The sequence below is a fragment of the Myotis lucifugus genome, unplaced genomic scaffold (assembly GCF_000147115.1).
Source record: "Myotis lucifugus unplaced genomic scaffold, Myoluc2.0 scaffold_14, whole genome shotgun sequence".
Lineage (NCBI taxonomy): Eukaryota > Metazoa > Chordata > Mammalia > Chiroptera > Vespertilionidae > Myotis > Myotis lucifugus.
This window is the reverse complement of record NW_005871062.1, coordinates 5,961,524-5,983,184: the sequence shown is the minus strand read 5'-3', so window position 1 is coordinate 5,983,184 and position 21,661 is coordinate 5,961,524. Positions and strand designations below refer to the sequence as shown.

Below are 21,661 nucleotides of genomic sequence, written 5' to 3'. Positions count from 1 at the left end.
TGTATCAGTCCACCAAAAATGTTTCACACATACCCCAAGATGTTTGTGTAATTAACCAAACTTCTCTCATTTGCACATGGTTGTGTGTGAGATTGGTTCAGAATTATACATATGTCTCAAAGGCCTTTGCTTCAAGGGATGTAGGTAGGTGATGTGCCTTAGAGTAAAATGAGGTATGTGGACAAGATTCATTCATTTAAAACTATTTCACATCTATTCAATACAAATATCTTTTCAAAAATTATTCATTCAAATTGTTTATTAAATATGTGTTCTAAGGTTTGGAAAAACAACATCAGTGAACAAAAAGAAATAATTTTTGCCTTCAAGCAGTTTACATTTCTAATGAGACAGATGGAAAATAAACAAAACTAGCCAGTAAAATCTTATATAATTAAAGGGTAATATGCAAATTGACCAAACGGTGGAATGACCAGAATGCCCGTGGCCCCTCACCTGGCTGGCCTCAACCCCCACCGGGCACCACCACCCCGATCGGGGGCGGGGCTGGCCAGCAAAGCACTCGCGGCCCCTCATCCCGGCCAACCCTGCCCCTGATCAGCCCCCCGCCCCAGCCATCCTGCTCCCAATGGCCCCCATCAGGGGCAGGCAGGCTGGACCCCACCAGTGCATGAATTGGTGCACTGGGCCTCTAGTATATAATATATGAGATATAGAAAGAAATAGAACAGAAAAGGGAATAGGAAGTCTTAAAGAGTTGAGATTTTACAGAGGGTGCTTAGGGAGGAATGAATTGTTATCTGAGTAAAGAGCCTAATGATACAAGGAAGTGAGCCAGGTAAATACCTGGAAAAAAGCATCCCAGGAGGGTTGCAACAGCTAGTGCAAAGGTCCTGAGACTAGGAGCATGGCTTCTTGGCACCTTTAAGGAATAAGGTATAGATTGAATTGAGTGGAAAACTCTTTGGAAATAAAGTTAGAATAAATGATGGTGGAGAGGGATGGGGGAAGCCATAATGGATTCTGAAAGACATAGTAAGAACTTTGACTTTCTTTTTTTATTGTTTAAGGTATTACAAATGGTAGTACATATGTCACTCTGAATAAAATAGGAGCCATTTTAAAATGACATAGTCTGACTTACATTTCAAAGGGATCCCTCTATTTGTGTGTTAAGAATAGATGAGGGTGGGGTGGGGAGAGAGCAGGCAGAAGCAGGAAGTTCATTAGGGAGTTATTGCTATAGAACAGATGAGTGATGTGGAAGCTTGGACAAGCAGGTAGTGGTGGAAGTGATGACAAGTGATTGGATCTTGTGATTGACTAATTGTATGGGGAAGACAGCTAAGGATGGCTCCAAGATTTTTTGCTGAGTGACCAGTAGAAAAGGGTGGCATTTATCCGAGATAGAGAAGACTATGAGAGGAAAGGTTTTATGGGGACAGCAGGAGCTTACTTTTGCATAGGGTAAATTGGAGATGTCAAGTAGTGAGCTAATATATGAATCCGGGATCCAGTGAGGGTTTATGAGCTGAAGATAAAAAATGGGAGTCATCAATATACATGATATTTACAGTGATGACATTAAATTAGATCACCAAAGAAATTATTCTAGACAGAAAAGATAAGAGGTAATGGCTGACATGAGGTTCTATAATGTTTTGGGGTTAGGATGGTGGGGAGAATTTAGTTAATAGTGTACCAAAGAGGAGCGGCATGGTGGGTGGAGTTGGTCCATGCCAGAAGAGAGGAGGATTTTATCACTAAAATTGTTTAAAATCCCCAGCACATGGTATAATGAAAAGCATTTATCATTTGCATTTTCTATAAACAATGCGCCCCTTTATCATTATCTGCATCCTGGAGCAGGACACAACTACTACTCCCACCACCCTCTCTGTCTCTGGTTCCACAGGAACCACAAAAGGAGATGGAGAAGGAGCAGCTGGAGTGGTGGGCGAGCTCCAGGTGAGCATTGGTGTGTTCTGGTATCCAAGTGAAGAAATCTTCAAGGAGGAGAGAGTGGTCAGGCAGCACAGATGCACTGAGAAGTAGAATGAGATGTTGTCAGAGATCTGAATGCAGCAAAGTTGGTGTGGGTTCAAGAGAGAATGAGAGAAAAGGAATTGGGGCTGGTGACTGTACACATTCCTTTTAATGAGATTATTTGTAAAGGGACCCAGAGAAATGGGTGCAAGCTGGCTTTTTTTTCTTAAGATAGGAGAAAGAGAATAGAATAAACTTTTATAGAAACTGTAACTTGATTGATACACATAGATATTTTATTTATCTGTTCTACCCCTGTGAAGTTGTCCTGCTAAGAGTTATGCTCTTACATTTTTTCATGGAAGAAAAATAAGGCTCAAGAGGTTGGAGATATCTGCCCCAAATCACATAACATATTAATAATAGATGGGATTCAAACCTGGGTTCTAAAGGTCAAGTTCATTTTCTCTTCACTGCCACTGCCTTAGACTAGACGATTTTAGAGATCACTTACAGCTTTAGAATTCTCTATAAAGCTCTCTGAAACGTTCATCTTGTTATTAAGGACCTTTAATAAACCCACGGGCAGTCACAGTTCTCAGCAATGTCTCCTGAATCAAGTACTATTTACTAGATGAAGATGTTTGGGGTCTTGCGAGAAAAATAGAACTCAACATCTGCATCAATGAAAACTTGTAAGTACAGCCAATACAGGCCTCCAGGTTGAACCTCTACATGCCAGAGGATGGGAATGCAATTTCTTAGGCCTATAATCATGACTGAGTTTCACATTAACCTCTTCCTCTAGTGGTGGATTTGTATCTATTACTAACATTATGCTACACCCTCAATACTATCTGCTGCTTTCTGTCCAAGTTCTTTCCATTTACATGGAGCTCCAAACCTACATTTCTGGGTCATCAACCCTACCTTGTTCTGAATTGGGACATTGCTACTCTTTAAGCAAGGGTACACTGAAATAAATACTATTTAATCCAGTCCTGGACAATATATGCAGGATAGAAAGCTTTGAACACCATTTGTCAACCCTCCCCCCACCCTATCCCTGTGGTCACCATAGAAAGGCAACTCCTGGAATAAAATATTACCATTGTTTTTCAGCAACAAATCACACTGTGACTGTTTAGTTGGTTTTGTGCAAGAGCTCTTAGATGCATATATATCCAGCAGCTCAGTCTGTCCCTATGGTGTCCTTATAATGCTCCTATTTTCCTTTGTACAGATTCCTATACAGATTCCTTTATCCAGCTTTCTGTAATTACCTATTTGCAGAACAGATTTTTTCACAGACAATGTACTTCTTAAGGGTAGAAATTGTATTTGCTGGTTTTCTCCTACTCTCTAACTCTTCCTTTTCCCTAGCATAGTGCTTGGCACAGAGACGGTTCCCCCAAAATGTGTTTGAATCATTAAATTAAATTGAGCATTTTGTACCATGTAGAGATAATCTGTCACAGGAGCAAAAGTGGAGTACCCAAGTTCAAGATATTCTTAGATGCAGAATTAATGAATTAGGCAAATCAAATTTATAACCATAGAAGCCAACTGGTGTGGCTCATTTTGCTCTATAATCAGAGGTACACAAGCCTGTGTAGTGGATATGTCCATTTTGAAAATTTCACACCAGCATTATTCATGCCTATAATCCCTCAGTGGTGTCGGTATAATTAACAGCTGTTGATATAGTAAACATTGGTTTAATTGTTGATGTTTTAATAAATGAATAACTCTTGTGAATAAGTAAGACAAAGATGAAAGTAATAAAAATTCCCAAACAGACATGCACACCCCAACCTTTCAAGTTTACAACTAAAAAAATATTACAAATTAAAACATATATTGGACTCATTTAAACCATTAACTATGATTTTTTAAAATTATAAAATCCTCTTCTGACCTAAAGAAAAATGAGCTTTATATACATATATTTTAATTTTTTATTGAAATATAGAGAGGGAGGTTGATGTCTGAAACCACAGGTAGTACTGAACCACATAGGTATGTATGTTTTTCCATACATGCCTATAAAGTTTAATTTATAAATTAGGCACAATAAGAGATTAAGGATAATATAAACAATAATAACTAATAATAAAATAAAACAACTGTAATAATATACTGTAATAAAAGTTTTGTGAATAGCTTTGAGGCTATTATTAAGTAATCCCTGGACAAAGGAATGATTCATGTCCTGGGCAGGACAGAGCAGGAATGCACAATATTTTATCATGCTACTCAGAATAGCACACAATTTAAAATTTATAAATTGTTTATTTATGGAATTTTCTATTTAATAATTTTGGATTGTGGTTGACTGCATAACTAAAACTGCAGAAGGGAAAACCGTGGATATATTTTTGGAAGCACATGATGCAATGATTTGATATATGTATATATTACAAAATGATCACCACATTACACCACAGTAAGTCTAGTTGATACCCATCATTACCATAGTTACAACATTTTATTTTTGTGTGTGATGCAAACTTTTAAGATCTACGCTATTAGCAACTTTAAAATATGCAAAACAGTACTATTAACTATGATTGTTATGCTGCACATTCCATTCCATGACTTACTTATTTTATAACTGGAAATTTGTACCTTTTGACTTCCTTCACCCATTTCCCCACACCTTATTCCCTGCCTCTGGCAACCACCAATCTGTTCTCTGTACCTATGAGCTTGAGGTTTTGTGTTTGTTTTCGATTTCACATATAAATGAGCTTCATATTTTACTGAGACTTAAATTGCTACATTTCTGGGAGGACCATATGTACAAATTTGGCCATATGTACCAAGAACCTTAAATTTGCAAACTTTTTGACCCAACATTTCCATTTTAGGAATTTTTACTAAGAAAAAAAAATAAGGATTATGAAAAATTTTCCCTACATGGATCTTCAATGCATAGTCGATATAAAAGCAAAGTAAAAAGGAAGCAACATGAATAGGGGCTGAGTTAAATAAATATGACTTATTGTATAATGGAGCCCTACTCAGCCACTAATATGCTGTTGTAGGAAATTATTTATGTACTGTGCAGTGTAGCACAGTGGTGGAAATAGGCTTGAAGTCCAAGAGACTTTGATCAATGTAGAGCTCTCATCACTTACTAACTATGTGATCTTGAGCAAATTTCTCAACTTTTCTAAGCTGCAGTGTCCTAACCTGTAAAATGAGGCAAATTACAACACGTTTGAAATTAGCCAATGCAGTTAAAGCCAAGTATTTGGCAAACAGTAAGTTCTTAATAAGCAGTATCCTTCTCAATATTTTAATTGTAAAGAGGAAATTTTGAAATAATATTTACAGCATAACTCCATTTTTGAAGTAGAAAAATGATATTATCTATATAATAAAAGCCCAGTGACCAAAATGGTGGAACAACCAGAATGACTAGAGACCAGGGCGATCAGGCAGGCAGGTGAGTGGCTAAGGGCGAAGAGACAGGCAGGTGAGTGGTTAGGGCAGTGGTCGGCAAACTGCGGCTCGCGAGCCACATGTAGCTCTTTGGCCCCTTGAGTGTGGCTCTTCCACAAAATACCACATGCGGGCACACACATACAGTGCAATTGAAACTTCGTGGCCCATGTGCAGAAGTCAGTATTTTGTGGAAGAGCCACACTCAAGGGGCCAAAGAGCCGCATGTGGCTCGCGAGCCACAGTTTGCCGACCACTGGGTTAGGGGCAATCATGCAGGCAGACGAGTGGTTAGGGGTGATCAGGCAGGCAGGCAAGTGGTTAAGGGTGATCAGGCAGGCAGGCAGAGTGGTTAGGGGCGATCAGGCAGGCAGGCGAGCAGTCAGGAGCCAGCGGTCCTGGATTGTGAGAGGGTGCAGGCCGGGCTGAGGGACACCCCCCACCCCCATGCAAGAATTTCATGCACTGGGCCTCTAGTCCACAGATAAATGTAGAAGTCTGAAAGGATATACATCAAAATTTTTTACTTTCTTTTTCTCATTTCTTTTCCTTCTTTTGCTTTTAATGTATGGTCTACAACATAGTTGGGAAAGTTAAATGTGTCCAAATAATCATTAACATCAATCCCAATAAATTAACATCTGTTCATGCAGTAATTCTTTGCCTGTTATCACTCTTTTCCTCATTGCCAAGTCATGAAAATCTCACTATACCATTGTCTCTCAAGACCGTACATCCAGTGGCTGGCAGTGCTAGGCTAATTACCTCCAGTTTCCCTTGTTCCTTTTCCCTTGTCCTTCTGTCATAACATATGTGTTATACATCATAAACATTTATTAAGCTTCTGTTCTGTTCAGAACATTTAGTGTTGGCAGTGGGAGTGAGATGCAAAGCAGCACAGAGGATGGTTTCTGACCTGGGGTTGCTTAGAGTTCCCCTGGAAGGAAAGGACTCCTACCTGTGGTGCATGCAATGCTTCATCTTGTTGAAGAGGCTCTTCTGTCTCAATCCTGTTTTGGTGGCTAAGGAGAGCTTCCTTAAGCAGAGAGGACTGAGCTATTAGGTGGACTTGAAAATGAAGTGTATTTCCATGGCCTACAGTTATTGTGGTCTCTGAGTAGGATGGAGACTTTCCAAACTCCTGTGTCACCACAACCTGTGTATGTGAATACCGCATCCATTTGCAGCTAGGGTTCAGGGTCTGAAGAAGGGGCCACACACAAATGAATACACTAGACAAGAAATATAAATTTAGAAGGCATGGGGGGGCCAGGTGGAAAACTTCCCTCTAGTGGAGAAGCTCCCCCAAAACTCGGTCCAGTCTGTTTTTTATGCACTTGAATACACATTTGCCCTTTAGGAATGAACAGGCATATCAAAGGTAAAGTTTGGTAAACAGTAAAAAGATTATCAGGTTAGGGAATTGCCTTGAGCCATTTGGCCAATGGCAGAGCAATATTATGCTGATTTCCAGCCCTGCTGAATATCGCATTAATATGCTAACTACTGTTGGTCTTAGCCTCTGGCATGTGTATAGGTTTCTTATATGATTGTCTCTTTACCCACTACTTTCTGGGTTATTAGAATTTTATTCTTATTTCAATCAATTCCTCTTGTACCCATAGCCCTACGACTAGGACATATTGACTTGGTACACTTCCTTGAAGCATTATGTTAACAATTTTTTCCTCAATCATAAGTATAATGTATGTTCAATGCAAAAAATTAGAAATTAAAAAAATTAAAGATTATCCATAAGTCAGTCATTCAGAGATAATCATAACATTTTGGTGCATGTGGCTCCAATGCAAATGTGGGTTGTTGTTTTTTAGTATAATATTTTATAATCATTATTTCTTCTTCATAATAACATAACTTTTTATGTCAATTAATATTTGTCTACAGGATTATTCTCTGACATCTTTTACACCCTCCCTCTCTCAGAGATAAACTTCTTTTTTAACACTTTAGCATGTTAATTTGTCATATTTTTATTTTCTTATTTATATATACTTTAAGTTGTAAATAAAACCATTTTGTATGTGTTACTTCAGACCCTGCTTTTTCACTTAGCATTATCTGTCATTTAATTGTCTTCAAAAATATGACTTTTAAGCGTTGCATTATATTCCACTATGGGTGTGTACACAGTGATACAATAAGTACTTTTAAAAAATACATTTTTATTGATTTCAGAGAGGAAGAGAGAAGGAGAGAGAGATAGAAATATCAATGATGAGAGAGACTCATTGATTGGCTTCCTCCTGCACACCCCACACTGGGGATGGAGCCTGCAACCCAGGCATGTGCCCTGACTGGGAATCAAACCCAGGACCCTTCATTCCACAGGCCCACACTCTATCCACTTAGCCAAACCAGCTAGGGCACAATAAATACCTTTAAGTTTAAATATCTCTAATTTAGGATTGATGCTTAAATTATTATCCCCTCTTCTTGTCTCTAACCTTCATGCAAGAAGGTCTATTTTTGATTCATCTTTGAGTTGTAGTTGCAGTCAATTAACAAAATCATTCATTCTAGGTGAGATGAACTCTAAGAGGTAGCTTTCACTAGTGGAGGAATCTGGAAGCTATGGCTGGGTTGTTTCAGAAGCTGGAGAAGAAGCCTTGGTCTACAATGTTATGGTTGGTCCAGGTGGAAGAGAGAATTTCACTTTGCATGGACCAGGTCTAGCTGGATGGAACCTCATGTTAGGTAGGTCAGTGCTCTCTGAAGTGCAGCTCTCATTGTTTGACGGTAACAGCTAATAACAGAGAAGTTCCTACCATTCAGTGTATGCACCCTGACTTGTTGAATTAAAAATAAAAAACAAGCTAATGCCTTATTCTTACTGATTTTTTTTATCCCTGATGCTCTTAAAGATGTAATTTTAAAAAGTTTAAAATTATTTTTTAATCCTCACCTGAGGACATGTTTTTATCAATTTTAGAGAGATAGGAAGGGAGGGAGACATCCATGTGAGAGAGAAATATTGATTGGTTGTCTCCTGTACACACCCCAACCAGGGATCAAACCCTCAACCTTTTTTTTTTTTTCATTTTAGAGAACATTTATTAAAGCCGGGACAGTAAAACTCTCCACTTTGACGTAGAATGGGGGCTCCACACCAGGACCATGTGGAGTCCTAGACTAGTAGAGCTGAAAGGAAATTTGGGGACCAAGTGGCTCAATACCCTCCTAGACCACGTGAAAAATAAAAACAATGTCCAAAGAGAAGAAGTGACTTACATCTGAACCCAGATTTCCTGACTCCTACTACCTCAAGGCTTTCTCCACTATCGCTAGTTGTCATATACTCTATTCCTACTTATGTAAATTCATCTTTAAAAGATTCAGTTGATTATTAGACTTCTCTAGCCTTCCTTTTGCTACAATCTTTAAAATTATGTTTTGAAATTCTACTGTATTTTAGGTACTTTTCTAGGCCCTTGGATTCATTAGCTCCTCTAATTCTTATACTGTCCTGAAGGTAAATATTGCACCCACTACACATTGGAGGAAACTGAGGCTAAGGATTTTTGAATTGTTACCCAACCTCAGGCAGCTGGTGACTTGTGGAGTCTGGATCAAAACCCAGTATCTCCCTGACTCCAATGTTTCTCTACTGTGTCAGTCTTATTCCTGATACAGGAATTGATTACATGACATGAATCAATTTATGTCTTTACCGTTCCTGTCCATTATCTTGTGGATTGCTTGGCTTAATTTTCCAAATACGTGTGCCTCTGAGTTGTAGGTGAGTGATCTTGATACATCAGCCACAAAGTTGTGTTTAAACCAAAAGAACATATTTCCATCTCTAATGGAGGAAACTAAATGGCATGGCTTAGCTATTTCTACTGTTTGGCTAAGGTCCCAAATAGGGTTGAAGTTTCACAACTGAAAACAAACAAAAATTAAAGTTTTGCGAAAATTGAAAAAAAAATGCACGAAAGGAAAAGAAAACAGAAAAACTTCTTCAATACCATGTAAGTAATGTTTTCCTACTCAGAGAGAGAATACATTTCAGGCAGAAGCACTGAGGTCAGAAAAATTATTCAAGAGTTTATGGGGATGAAGGACATTTAGGACAATGTTTTAGTATATGAATTCACTTGGCCAGGCCTTTTCTCTTTATTACTTCTCAAAAAGAGATGGGCTATATTATGACTTTAGACTCAGCATAATACAAGATGGAAGATGGAAAGTATTTTACTCTAGTTAGACCAATGTTTTTTTTAATCTGGCCTATGCCAAGGTCAGGCTGATATAGAGTGGCTCCTGTTGACAGTCCCCCCTCACTACCCTTCTCCCTTTAAAATGGGGGCAGTGCCACCTCTTCCTTCTCCAATTTCACATCACTTGCTGGGAACTTTCATGGAGGAAACTAGAACTTCTATCAAATGACTCTGTCCAATCCATCTATAACTAAGGGCTTTGTCCTCAGAAGATCTAAACATTGGAAGTACATTGGACACATCACTCTAAGACAAGTATTTCCTCCACCTTTATTCCTTATGTAATTTACATAACAAGTTTGTAACTTCTTGGCCAGTATAGCAGTTTCATAACTTCATGTGAAAAAACTTGCTCAATAGACACTGTCTTTTTCCATCACACAAACACAACTTTGTGGGTGATGTATCAAGATCACTCACCTACAACTCAGAGGCACACGTATTTGGAAAATTTGATTTTGTTTCCTGCATGCAGTCTTTGCACATCAGTGCGGAGATAAAAGTCATTGCCCAATAGCCTAACTATCTGTGTGTAGGAATAGTCTCCATTTGGTACACATTTTAGTTTTTTTCTGACTCTAATTATTGGAGAATCCCTGAAGGCCAAATTTTGGTATATTTTCTGTGTAAAACAGAATCTTTTTTTCCCCTTTGATAATGGGTACTGGAAAATGAGGAATCAGGGAAGAAAATGTAAGAGCTAAAATAAAAACCTTTACATTTTCAATGGTTTGAATAGAACTAATACTTTATTTCCTCATTTTATCATCTTTATAATGTTTTTAATGTGGAAAATTAGAAAATATAATTAGACATGAAAACACGATAATCCACCCTAACTGCTTTGGCTCAGTGGATAGAGTGTTGGCCTGCGGACTGAAGGGGCCTGCTTTCAATTCTGGTCAAGGGCACATGCCCGGGTTGTGGGCTCGATCCCTAGTAGGAGGGTGTGCAGGAGGCATCCAATCAATGTTGCTCTCTCATCATTGATGTTTCTATCTCTCTCTCCCTGTTCCTTCCTCTCTGAAATTCATAAAAACATGTATATTAGCCCTAACCGGTTTGGCTCAGTGGATAGAGCCTTGGCCTGCGGACTGAAGGGTCCCAGGTTCGATTCCGGTCATGGGCATGTACCTGGTTGTGGGCACATTCCCAGGAGGTGGTGTGCAGGAGGCAGCTGATTGATGCTTCTCTCTCATCGATGTTTGTAACTCTCTATCCCTCTCCCTTCCTCTCTGTAAAAAATCAATAAAATATATTTAAAAAAAAAACATGTATATTAAAGACAAACAAACAAAAAGATGATAATCCCATTCTCTCCCCCCGCCCCACCTAAAAAAAAGGCAGTGCTAACATTTTGGTGGCCATATATATATATATATATATATATATATATATATACTAGAGGCCCGGTGCACAAAAATTTGTGCACTCGGGGGGGTCCCTCAGCCCAGCCTGTGCCCTCTGGCAGTCTGGGACCCCTCGGGGGATGACCACCTCCTGGCTTAGGCCCACTCCCCAGGTGATCAGGCCTAAGCTGGCAGTCAGACATCCCTCCGGCAGCCCGGGAGCCCTCAGGGGATGTCCACTTACCAGCGGGGAACAGGTCTAAGCTGCAGTAGGACATCCTTAGCGCTGCTGAGGAGGCGGGAGAGGCTCCCACCACCACCGCTGTACTGGAAGCCGTCAGCCTGGCTTGTGGCTGAGCAGAGCTCCCCCTGTGGGAGCACACTGACCACCAGGGGGCAGCTCCTGCATTGTGTGTGTCATAGTGACCAGTGATTCCCAGTCACTCTGCTGTTAGGGTCAATTTGCATATTACCCTTTTATTATATAGGAGTGCCTGGCCAGCCTAGGTGAGGGGCTGATGGCTGTTTGCAGGCTGGCCACACCCCATTCAGGGTGGGGGGGCGTCCTGCTGGGGTGCCTGGCCAGCCTGGGTGAGGGGCTGAGGGCAGTTTGAAGGCTGGCCAAGCCCCCCAGTGGGAACCCTCACCCCATGATGGTGTGGCCAGCCTGAGTGAGTGGCTGATGGCTGTTTGCAGGCTGGCAACAGCCCCTTCAGGGTGGGGGTTCCCACTGGGGTGCCTGGCCATCCTGGGTGAGGGGCTGAGGGCTGTTTGCAGGCAGGCCACAGCCTCTTCAGTGTGGGGGTTCCCACTGGGGTGCCTGGCCAGTCTGGGTGAGGGGCTGATGGCTGTTTGCAGGCTGGCCACAGCCCCCAACCACCCAAGCTCCCAGTGAAGGCTGGCTGGAAGCAGGTATCTGGGATTTATTTGTCTTCTATAATTGAAACTTTGTTGCCATGAGCGGAGGCCTCAGCTGGCTCAGGGCTGGTGGGAAGCTTGGCTTCCTCTATCGCCCAGGCAACCAAGCCTCCTGCTTGCTCCAGCTCTGTGGCTGCTGGCCGCCATCTTGGTTGGGTTAATTTGCATATAGTCACTCTGATTGGCTGGTGGGCATGGCTTAGGGCGTAGCAAAGGTACGGTCAATTAGCATCTTTGTCTTTTATTAGTGTAGGTTTTATTTGTAGGAAAACTAAGGTCAATCTATGTCCTATTTTATATGTATATACACACATACCATGGATGTATTTCTACTATATTTGTACAATGTTAATTGCAATGTCTACATAATATTTTATCTAAACTACACTTAGGTAGTTTAGTTAAAAAACAGTTTTGCTATTTTTAAAGGGGCATTGGCATAAGGGATGCACTTGGATTTTCTACTAAAAGATGAGTTAAAGTAATAGCTAGCAATATCAGTTATTTTAAATGATCTCTTTATTTCTTATGTTAAAATATACCAATGCATTTCTAATGATGTACTGGTTAATTCCACTTTCTTTATCATAAGACCTAAATCTATAAATAGGTAACATTACTAGTAAACTAAATTAGCAATCTTAGAGATACCTATACTGGATATGCTGTTGAACTAGCATAAGTAAGATCCCTTCTAAATTGAAGATTCTATGTTCAGTCACTCCCAACAGATCTCCCAAAGACAGTCACTGGTCTTTGGTGGAAGAATTACAGATCTTCCATGATCAAACATTACTGGCATTTGTAGCCTGGCATTGCCTATTTAGGTGGGATAATATTAACTAGAAATAGTATTGGGCAATATAGATTGGTGCCGGCACATTAAGAAGGAAAGATAGTTAGCAGGGAATATATTTTGGGGACATATCAACCATTTCAGTGATTTCTTTAAATACAACAAAGTGTCACAGCTGAAGTTCTTAGATGCAGAGATACTGCCAAACAGTATTACTCTGGGCTAACCTACTTTTGGTGACACTTATCTCAAAAGAAAAGCTCTAAGGAGTGCTCAGATTTACCCATTCACTTGAATTTCTCCATTCATAGGACATATTATATAAGTCACAGATGTTCTTTCACTGCTTTTATATTCTGAAAGGATACTTGAGAGGCAGGAATGACACAGGAAGTGTGTGTACAGGTGACTAGGGGAGCATCAAATTCTGGCCCTGTGGGCTTCAGTTTCCTCTATCTGGTCCCCTGGGCTAGGCGGAACAATTGTCTCCAGGAAGATTTGGCACACCCCTGGCCCAGACACATTTCCTCTCCTCACTATCACCCCCACATCTTCCCAGTAGTTGTGAATTCATCGAGATAGGAATCAGCCTTTCTAAAGGCTTTGGGCAGTGGCACTTTCTCTTTGGCATCCTTCAAGGACTGCTAAGAACCTCTGTTCCAATATTATTTTACTGCCTGTTCCTTCTTCTATGATAATATACTAATAGCTCTTCTAAAGATGCAAGATAAAAGCACTCCATCATTTACAATGTACTTTCACAACTTTTTCATTTGATTTTCACAAAATATCTTATAGAATAAGCAGAGCAGGCATCAACATGTACATTTTCACAGATAAAGAAGTTGAGAGGTATTATTACACATATGTATGTACATTTGATATATGAATATGAAATTACTAACCATACTTAATGATGCCTGTTTTGATTGATCTTTCTCTGCTCTACACCCCTACTCCTTCTTGATTGTTTTATGAGTAAAACTGTCCATTTATTGATCAAGACCAACATTAAACCACCCCCAGGAAGCCAGCTTTAAGATACACATTCATAGAACAAGAAAAGATTAATATCACAGGCAGCATTTTTATTTCCTCAGTGTAATTACTATCTATTCTTGTATTGTTATTCAATGCTTTAACAGTACCTGTAGTGAGTCACACATAAATACATATACACATATTCTTATTTTTATACTAGAGGCCTGGTGCACAAAATTTGTGCACTTGGGAGGGGGTCCCTCAGCCTGTCCTGTGCCCTCTCCCAGTTCTAGAGCCCTCGAGGGATGTCCAACTGATGGCTTAGGCCCGCTCCCCTAAGCCGGCAGTCAGACATCCTTAGTGCTGCCGCGGAGGTGGGAGAGGCTCCTGCCACCACTGCTGCGCTCACCAGCTGTGAGCCTGGCTTCTGGCTGAGTGGCACTCCCCCTGTGGGATCAGGCCAAAACAGGTTCTCCCCCAAGGGGTCCTGGATTGTGAGAGGGCACAGGCCAGGCCGAGGCACCCCACAGGTGCACAATCAGGGCCAGGGAGAGATGCTGGAGGTTGGCCAGCTGAGGAGGGACCACAGGAAGGCTCCAGGGCATGTCAGCTTATCTCGCTCAGTCCTGATCAGCCAGACCTCAGCAGCAAGCTAACCTACCGGTTAGAGCGTCTTCCCCCTGGTGGTCAGTGTATGTCATAGTGAGTGGTTGAGCGGCCTTAGCATATCATTAACATATTATGCTTTGATGGTTGAATGGCCAACAGGTCAACCGGACACTCAGCATATTAGGCTTTTATTATATAGGATTCTAGACTGATTTATGTACCTATGTGCATATATAATTATATTTCTTAGACACATATAGTTTTTGTTTTGTTCTCTTACTGAAATACAGGAAAAGAAAGGGCCTTTTGTTAGAGATGTTATTGTTTCGTATCTGTGTCTCTTATCTAACAACCTTCACAAGCTAATATAAACATTTTTTTTAAAGTTTTCATTCTTTGGCAATCTGAACTCTCCATTTTTCTTAAATCATTTCAGATGAATTTGAATGTCATTCTTAAAACAAAACTGCTCTTATTTCCCCATACTTCTACTCTGGTCTCCATTATTTCATGTGAAATATCCTTTGCCTTTGCTCGTCTCTGGGTGGAGCTCTCTGGACCTATTTAAATCCTCTTAGCATCTTGTAGAACAGGCTGAATTTCAATTGTTAACATTCTAACCTATGTGGAGTGGAAATGGGACAAAGTTGTGTTAGAATAATATTAGTCCAACACTGTCTCATTTAATTGTAATGTCCAATTCGGTATCTTGTTTAGCATTCATTATTTTAAAAACTCAATGTATAATTCATTGTTAAAACACAAATTGCCCTTTAGTTATGGTGACCTGATGAGAAGTTGGCCTGCTTTTAAGATTCTTGGTTCCCCTTTCTGATCTTGTTTCATCCTTTTCAAGTGCCTGCTACTGAATACTGCCCTTTGGTTTCAGGATAAGCCCCTCCACTCTCCCCTTGATCCCTAGACCTGGTCTCAGGAAAGGGTCTCATATTTGTCACTTAGTCCTCAGGGAAGTGTTAGGCAGAAGTGAGTTCTTCCTTCTTCTGCCCATCTCCAGTGGTACAGACACCTTCTGTGACATTGGCTGTGTCTGAGCTCATTGTACTGCACAAAGGTTTCAGTGTTCTATGAGCATCTGAGAGGACAAATGAGGGAGGGCATGGTTCCTTCCCTCACAGAGCTCACAATCTACTCATGGAGATCAATCACAGGCAATGACTAAAGAACTGGTTGAATAAAGATCATGGTGCTTGAGAACATAGAAAAATTGCATTTTTAAGTTGCCATCCATATTAAGCTTGTGGAAACTGGTGAGTGTGGATCCTGATTTATAAGAAAGTGTTTCAAATCTCTTGTCAGGTCTGATTCCATCACACCCTAGGGGAGAGATTCACTCAGCTATATTTCCTTGCATTTTCTGTCATGAGTACTCCATGGAGTGAGTATATTTTTTACCAATCCATGTGTCTAGCTAAAATATATATAATGAATGCTTTCTATATGTTATCCTTGGTACTGAGGATACCGCAGTAAACAATACTCAGTCCCTATCACCAGACCTTATGTACTAGTGCAGAGAATGTGAAAGGTAAGGCAAGCTAATAAATAGCTACAATATAGTATGATAAATACTGTCATAAGGATAAGCAAAGTCTACAAGGAGAAAGAGTAGGAGCCATGTAATTCATGAGTCAAGGTTAGTCAGGCAAGCCTGCAGCTTTTTTCTAAGTTGAGAGCAGTGGGAGTTACCAGGTAAAGGAAATGAGAAGGGGCTTGGTGAATTTTGGGGACTACAGGTAGAGTAGTATTGCTGAAGCATAGATGAAAGAAGAAGAGGGAGGGAAGAGAAGGTGAGACATGAACTTTTATAGGAGTTCAAACCATGAAGGTCTTGTCTGCCATGCTCAGGAGTTTAGATTTTATTTAGAGTGCAATGAGGTTTTATTGAAGTTGAAGTGATCAGTGACACAATTCAATTTGTATTTTAGGAAGACTAGTGTTTCTGCAATGTGCTGAATAAATGTGAGAGAGTAATATTGGAGAGAGACCAGGTAGAAGGCCTTTATAGTAATCCTCAAAACATCTTATAAGGCTGTGGCAATAAGAGTGAAGCAAAGTAGAGATTCCAGTAGATATTAAAGACTTAAAAGCTATAGGATGAGGTGCCTGATTTGATAGTATTGGGCAAGAAGAGGGAATCAGGACTGGGACCCAAATAGCTGTGATCTCATTTACAAGAGGAGCAAGTTTATGGGGGAAAGTAAGAAGATGGTAAGTTCATCATTGGATATGATGAGCTGGAAATAAATGTGGTTAAACTAAGATGGCATGTCTAGCAGACAGTTGAGTAGGTGAATTTATGGCTTGGGAAAAGGATCTGGCTGGGGATACAACATGGGAGTCACAGATCTATAGGTTATTGCTTAACAATGAAAGCATCCAGAGTGATCTGATAAATATCAGTATATGAGCATAACCAATGGACACAGACAGGGGTAAAAGGGTGAGGGCATATGCTGAGGGGTGGGGGCAGCTGGGGAGAGGTCAATGGGGGAAAAAAAGGAGACTTATGTAATACTTTAAATGATAAAGAATTTAAATAGAAAAAAAATCAGTATATGAGAAATTGAGAGTCTCTGTGAGGAAACTATAAGCCATGAACATGAAAGTAGAAATATGGGAATCTGTAACTCCAAGGAAAATAAGAAAACTAGAATTTTGAGAAGGATAATGTCAGCAATCAGCAGTGCCAAAAAGATCAAGGAAGATGAAGAATGAACAGTGCCCATTAGATTCAGTCACGAGAGCTTTGTTGATAATATTTCAAAGATATGCTGACACTAAAAAGGAGATTTCTGTGGATTAAGGTGTGAATGAGTTAAAATTAAACTGAGACAGCAAGGGTGGACCCTTTTTTGAGAAGCTTGGTCATGAAAAACAAGATATCCAATCATCCATCCCCTTGTGCTTTCTAAAATCAAATGGAATAAATGTGCCCCTTTCATTATGGAAACTTTAAATATCTGAAAAGAGTTATCAGTGTTCTCCACATTTTCTCTCTCCTCAACTGAATGTCTACAGTTTTATGTACTGTTCCTCATGTGACACAGTCGGCAGTCACTCACCATCCAAGTGATGATCTCTTCAGAAGAGCACAGTCATCTCACAGGCCCCAAGTCAAAAAGACCAGTCAGATAATGGAAAGAGAAGAGGTGGGGGGGGGGGGCGGGGGATTTGAAAAGCATCTGTTCACTTGGAGTGCGGGTGAATTTCCCGCCAAAATATAAGATGGCTCTGTCTTTTGGTTTTGTTCCATCCACCAAAAGGGTGGATTACAAACAAATATTTGGTAATACGCAGTTACAATCGGCCCGAGTTTACACGTTTCCCGCACTCCACCGCAAATCTATATGAACCGAGTTAAAGACGGCTCCCGCGGAGTACGCGCAATTCACGCGAGCCGACTTAACTCGTTTCCCGCACTCCAAGTGTGTTGATACCATAATACAGAGGGAAGGTGATTGTGTGATCTTTAGAGCTGTGTCTTTGGGACAGCTTCTGAGAGCCTGGCTTTATGGAGACAGGAGAGAGCTAACCTCAGAATCTAGTAGAAAGAAGTCCCCGTGAAGAGCTGGTTTATCTTGGTTCATAGGCCAGCTAAGCCTTCCTAGGACTTTGGGGCAACAAGAAACAGAAGAAAGAGAAGCCTAAAACACTGGCACTTCCTTTGACTTGCTTTGTGACCTGAGGTAAGTCTAAGTCATTTCCCTGCTCCCATCTGAACATCTGGTTTCTTATTTGTAAAGTGAGGGTGTTGAGTTAGAAGATATTCAAAATGCCTGGCAGCACTCTCAGATCCTATCATGTGAAACCAACTGAACATTCACTTTGAGAAAAATAATCCTGTCAGGGTGCCAGTAACATGATATTTCTGGACCTATGTGATCATTACATGGGCGTGCTTATTTTATACTTCATTGGTCTGCACATTTATAATTTTTTGAGTGTATGTCATACTTTAATAAGAATGTTTATAATAAAAATTCCATTAAAATAATAAAGGATGATGTTTTATTTTAATTTTTTGAGAGGGGATGGGGAATGCTGTTGTCAGCATTTGGAAGTATTTTCCTGAATGTCATGAAATCTGTACGTGAGAGTCACAGTTGGTGCAGCAGGAAACCCAGGCTCTGGTGTGACTTCCTTAAACAAAGCTCCCAGCAGGAACTTCTGGTTGTGGAGTGTATGAAAGTGTTCCTGCCCAGCACCAGGAGTAATGCTCGGTAGGTAGGCAGTAATCCCTGCTGGACAGAATCCACACACTCCCCTGGGTTGTCCCAATACCTGGGAAAGGGGCTTGTTCTAATGCCTCAGCATTGTCACCATCTGGTTTAGCAGATTCAAACTCAGGGATCCGTTTATATCAGAGAGAGAAGAAAAGTGAGAACTGCAGTAAGGATTGTTGGCCTGGGTTGATTCTTTGATTTCTCTGTTCCTTTCTTTTTCACTTGTTCATGGGAAAAAATATTTGTAGGCTTATAGGCCCCCCACATCAATGTACTTCTTCAGGACTAACCTCTTTATCCTGGGCAGTTCCTTGCATGTTGCCTCTTTCTTTCTTCCTGTCTTTCTTTCTTTCTTTCTTTCTTTCTTTCTTTCTTTCTTTCTTTCTTTCTTTCTTTCTTTCTTTCTTTCTTTCTTTCTTTCTTCTCTCTTCCTTTTCCTTCCTTCCTTCCTTCCTTCCTTCCTTCCTTCTTCCTTCCTTCCTTCCTTCCTTCCTTCCTTCCTTCCTTCCTTCCTTCCTTCCTTCCTTCCTTCCTTCCTTCCATCTTTCCTTTCTTCCGTCCTTCCTTTCATTCTGTCTTTTGGAAGGTAGTGGGGAGGCTGGTGATTTAACCTCATTATTGCCTTCCCTCAAATGCCACCACTTTTCTGTTTCCTCCCTGCCAATTTGCTACTGCCTGAGATAAGTCACTGCATGGATGCAGCCTTACAGGTTGGCTTCTTTCTACTTTTAGATACATCTCCAGTCAGCACTCCCCTGACTCACACATCCTGGTACAAGTTCACATTAATAGCTACCTCCAGGACTTACCTTTGAGGGGGATCTCCATTTATTTGGGAAGTTGAAGGAAAGAATCTGCGAGACCTGGATATATGAGTAAAATTATATATTATTTAAAATAATAACCACAGACACAAACAAAAAAGAAATTAGTACCCTGGAAAGAGAAGAGAGAAGCAGATGAATGGTGCCAAGCTGGACTACACACAGTGTGACTCACCTCTCCATGACATTTCTAAATCATGAATGAAGTTGTTGATCTCATGACATTCTTGAGGCAAGTGGATGTACAGTGTGAGCCCATACTCTGCATCTGGAGAGAACTGTACCAGCAGGGAAGGAGGTGTGACAGAAGGGAATACAGAGGAGGTGAGAGGAGGATTTCAGACTTTCACTGTGTTAGAGAGTGATAGTTTTGAGCAAGTGTTACCAGGTCTTCAAGGGATGGGGGCTGGAGGTGGGCAGGGGACATCTCAGTTATGCACAACATATTACCTGCTATCTTTTGAACACACCCTCTTCTTCACATCTCACACCTTTGCCTGGAATGTCCTTGCCCATCCTCTAATATGCAGTCAGATCTGAGGCGCCTTTATTCACATCTCTACCTCTCCACACTCAATGCCCTCTCTCCAGCCTGTTATCCCCATCTCCTGTTTCCACCGTGTTTTGTGCACGTTCTCCTGTTATGTCTCCATCACATAAGCCTGTAATTATCTGCTCATGCTTCCGTCACCTCCACTAGACTTTGCACTTGGGTAGATGAAAGACTGTGGCATGTGTTTCTATGTGTGTCTGAGTGAGGGTACGTGTGGGTGTGTACAGAAGATGTTTCCCTTCACGCCTCACACAGAGCTTCATTACTCAGTCCACAAACATTTACTGAGCATTCATGTCTGAGGGATGAGGTAATGTGCAAACAACAATAGGTCAGCCATAGCCTTGGCCTTCAGATCTCAGAATTAACAGAGACAGCAGGACATCCATTCATCTGTTTGAGAACTTGTACTGAGTCCTACTCTGTACCAGGCCCATGCCAAGTACTGGCTAAAGATAAATGCAGCACAGTTTCTGCTCTGGAGTTGCTCATGGCCTGGGAGTAAAGATAGGGACGTAAATACAGAACAATGTGACAAAGCTACAGGAGTCATGGACTCAAGTGCTACCATAATCCCTACAGGGTGAGCAGTGGAAATGTTCATGGAAATATGTAAGAGAATTAATCTCCAGGAGTCACAAGATTTCTGTAGTCTCACAAGGTACTCTAGTTAATATTCTTATTTTTATTAACTAGAGGCCCGGTGCACAAAATTCATGCACTCGGGGGGGATTTCCTCAGCCCAGCCTGCGCTGTCTTGCAGTCCGGGAGCCCTCAAGGGATGCCCAGGGGGAAGCGAGACTAAGCCATCAGTCAGACATCCTTAGCACTGCTGCGGAGGCGGGAGAGGCTCCCACCACCACCACTGTGCTTGCCAGCAGTGAGCCCTTTCAGGGCTTCTGGCTGAGTGGTGCTCCCCCTATGGGAGCACACTGACCACCAGGGGGCAGCTTCTGCATTCCACTGTTTGGTCAATTTGCATATTAGCCTTTTATTATATAGGATTATTTTTCATATACATTTTCATGAAACTACTCTAAAAATTAACATCTTGTGTGAGGAGCTCAGCTGACCTCTAATTGTTTCCCTTCTTCAATGCAAGGATAGTTACTGAGACTCTAGCATGTCTCTGGCCCTGGCCTCACCTGGGTGAGGTGCTCACTGCTCTGCTATTAATGTCCCTAGTAGCTCTCATCAAGGTGGAAAAGCATTTGTGTTAGCAAAAGTCAGAAGCCAAATGCTCCAGAATTTTAGCAATGGGTGCCCAAATTTGTGACTACCATTGTAAGTCTCCTCCTCTGACCCCACAGAATTTGAATCACAAGGGAGCTATTTTTGTCAGTTGGAGTCGCTTAATGAAGATGAGATGAGGGAAACCATATATGAGCAACCTCTATAGGCTGAGATCTAGAATATTCTGGGCACTGAAGAAAAAATAAGCTTTGGAATGCTCTGGCTGGTGTGGTTCAGTTGGTTGGGTGCCTTCTCCTACACCTTTTGGTAAGGGTATGGGGCATGCAGGTGGTAGCCAATTAATGTTGTGCCCTCATATGGATGTTTCTCTTTCTCTCTCCCTTTCCTTTCCTCTCTCTCTAAAAATGGATTGAGGATTGAGTTAGAAGTAAACTTAGGAATAATTTAGTTCAACAGTTTTCAAACGTTAATACATTTCACTCTCACCCCCCATGAAAACTTCAGAAGATGTCCAGAAACAGATAAATGGATCTCTATTGATTAAAAAGGGTTAGTCATTCC

The 21,661-nt window shown here is 41.0% G+C and overlaps 1 protein-coding gene across 2 annotated transcripts in view; it reads left to right on the top strand.

Annotated features, from left to right (window-relative positions):
• The window catches only part of TPRG1 (tumor protein p63 regulated 1), a 136,823-nt gene that overhangs the window by 3,699 nt on the left and 111,463 nt on the right, over positions 1 to 21,661 (top strand). The window contains exon 2 of one of the 2 annotated variants that reach the window (XM_023750562.1): positions 15,603 to 15,681. The exons of the other annotated variant lie outside the window; for it this stretch is intronic. Coding sequence (XP_023606330.1) covers positions 15,666 to 15,681 — 16 coding nt within the window. The 5' untranslated portion in view covers positions 15,603 to 15,665. The remainder of the gene's footprint in view (positions 1 to 15,602; positions 15,682 to 21,661) is intronic. 2 annotated transcript variants of the gene reach the window in all.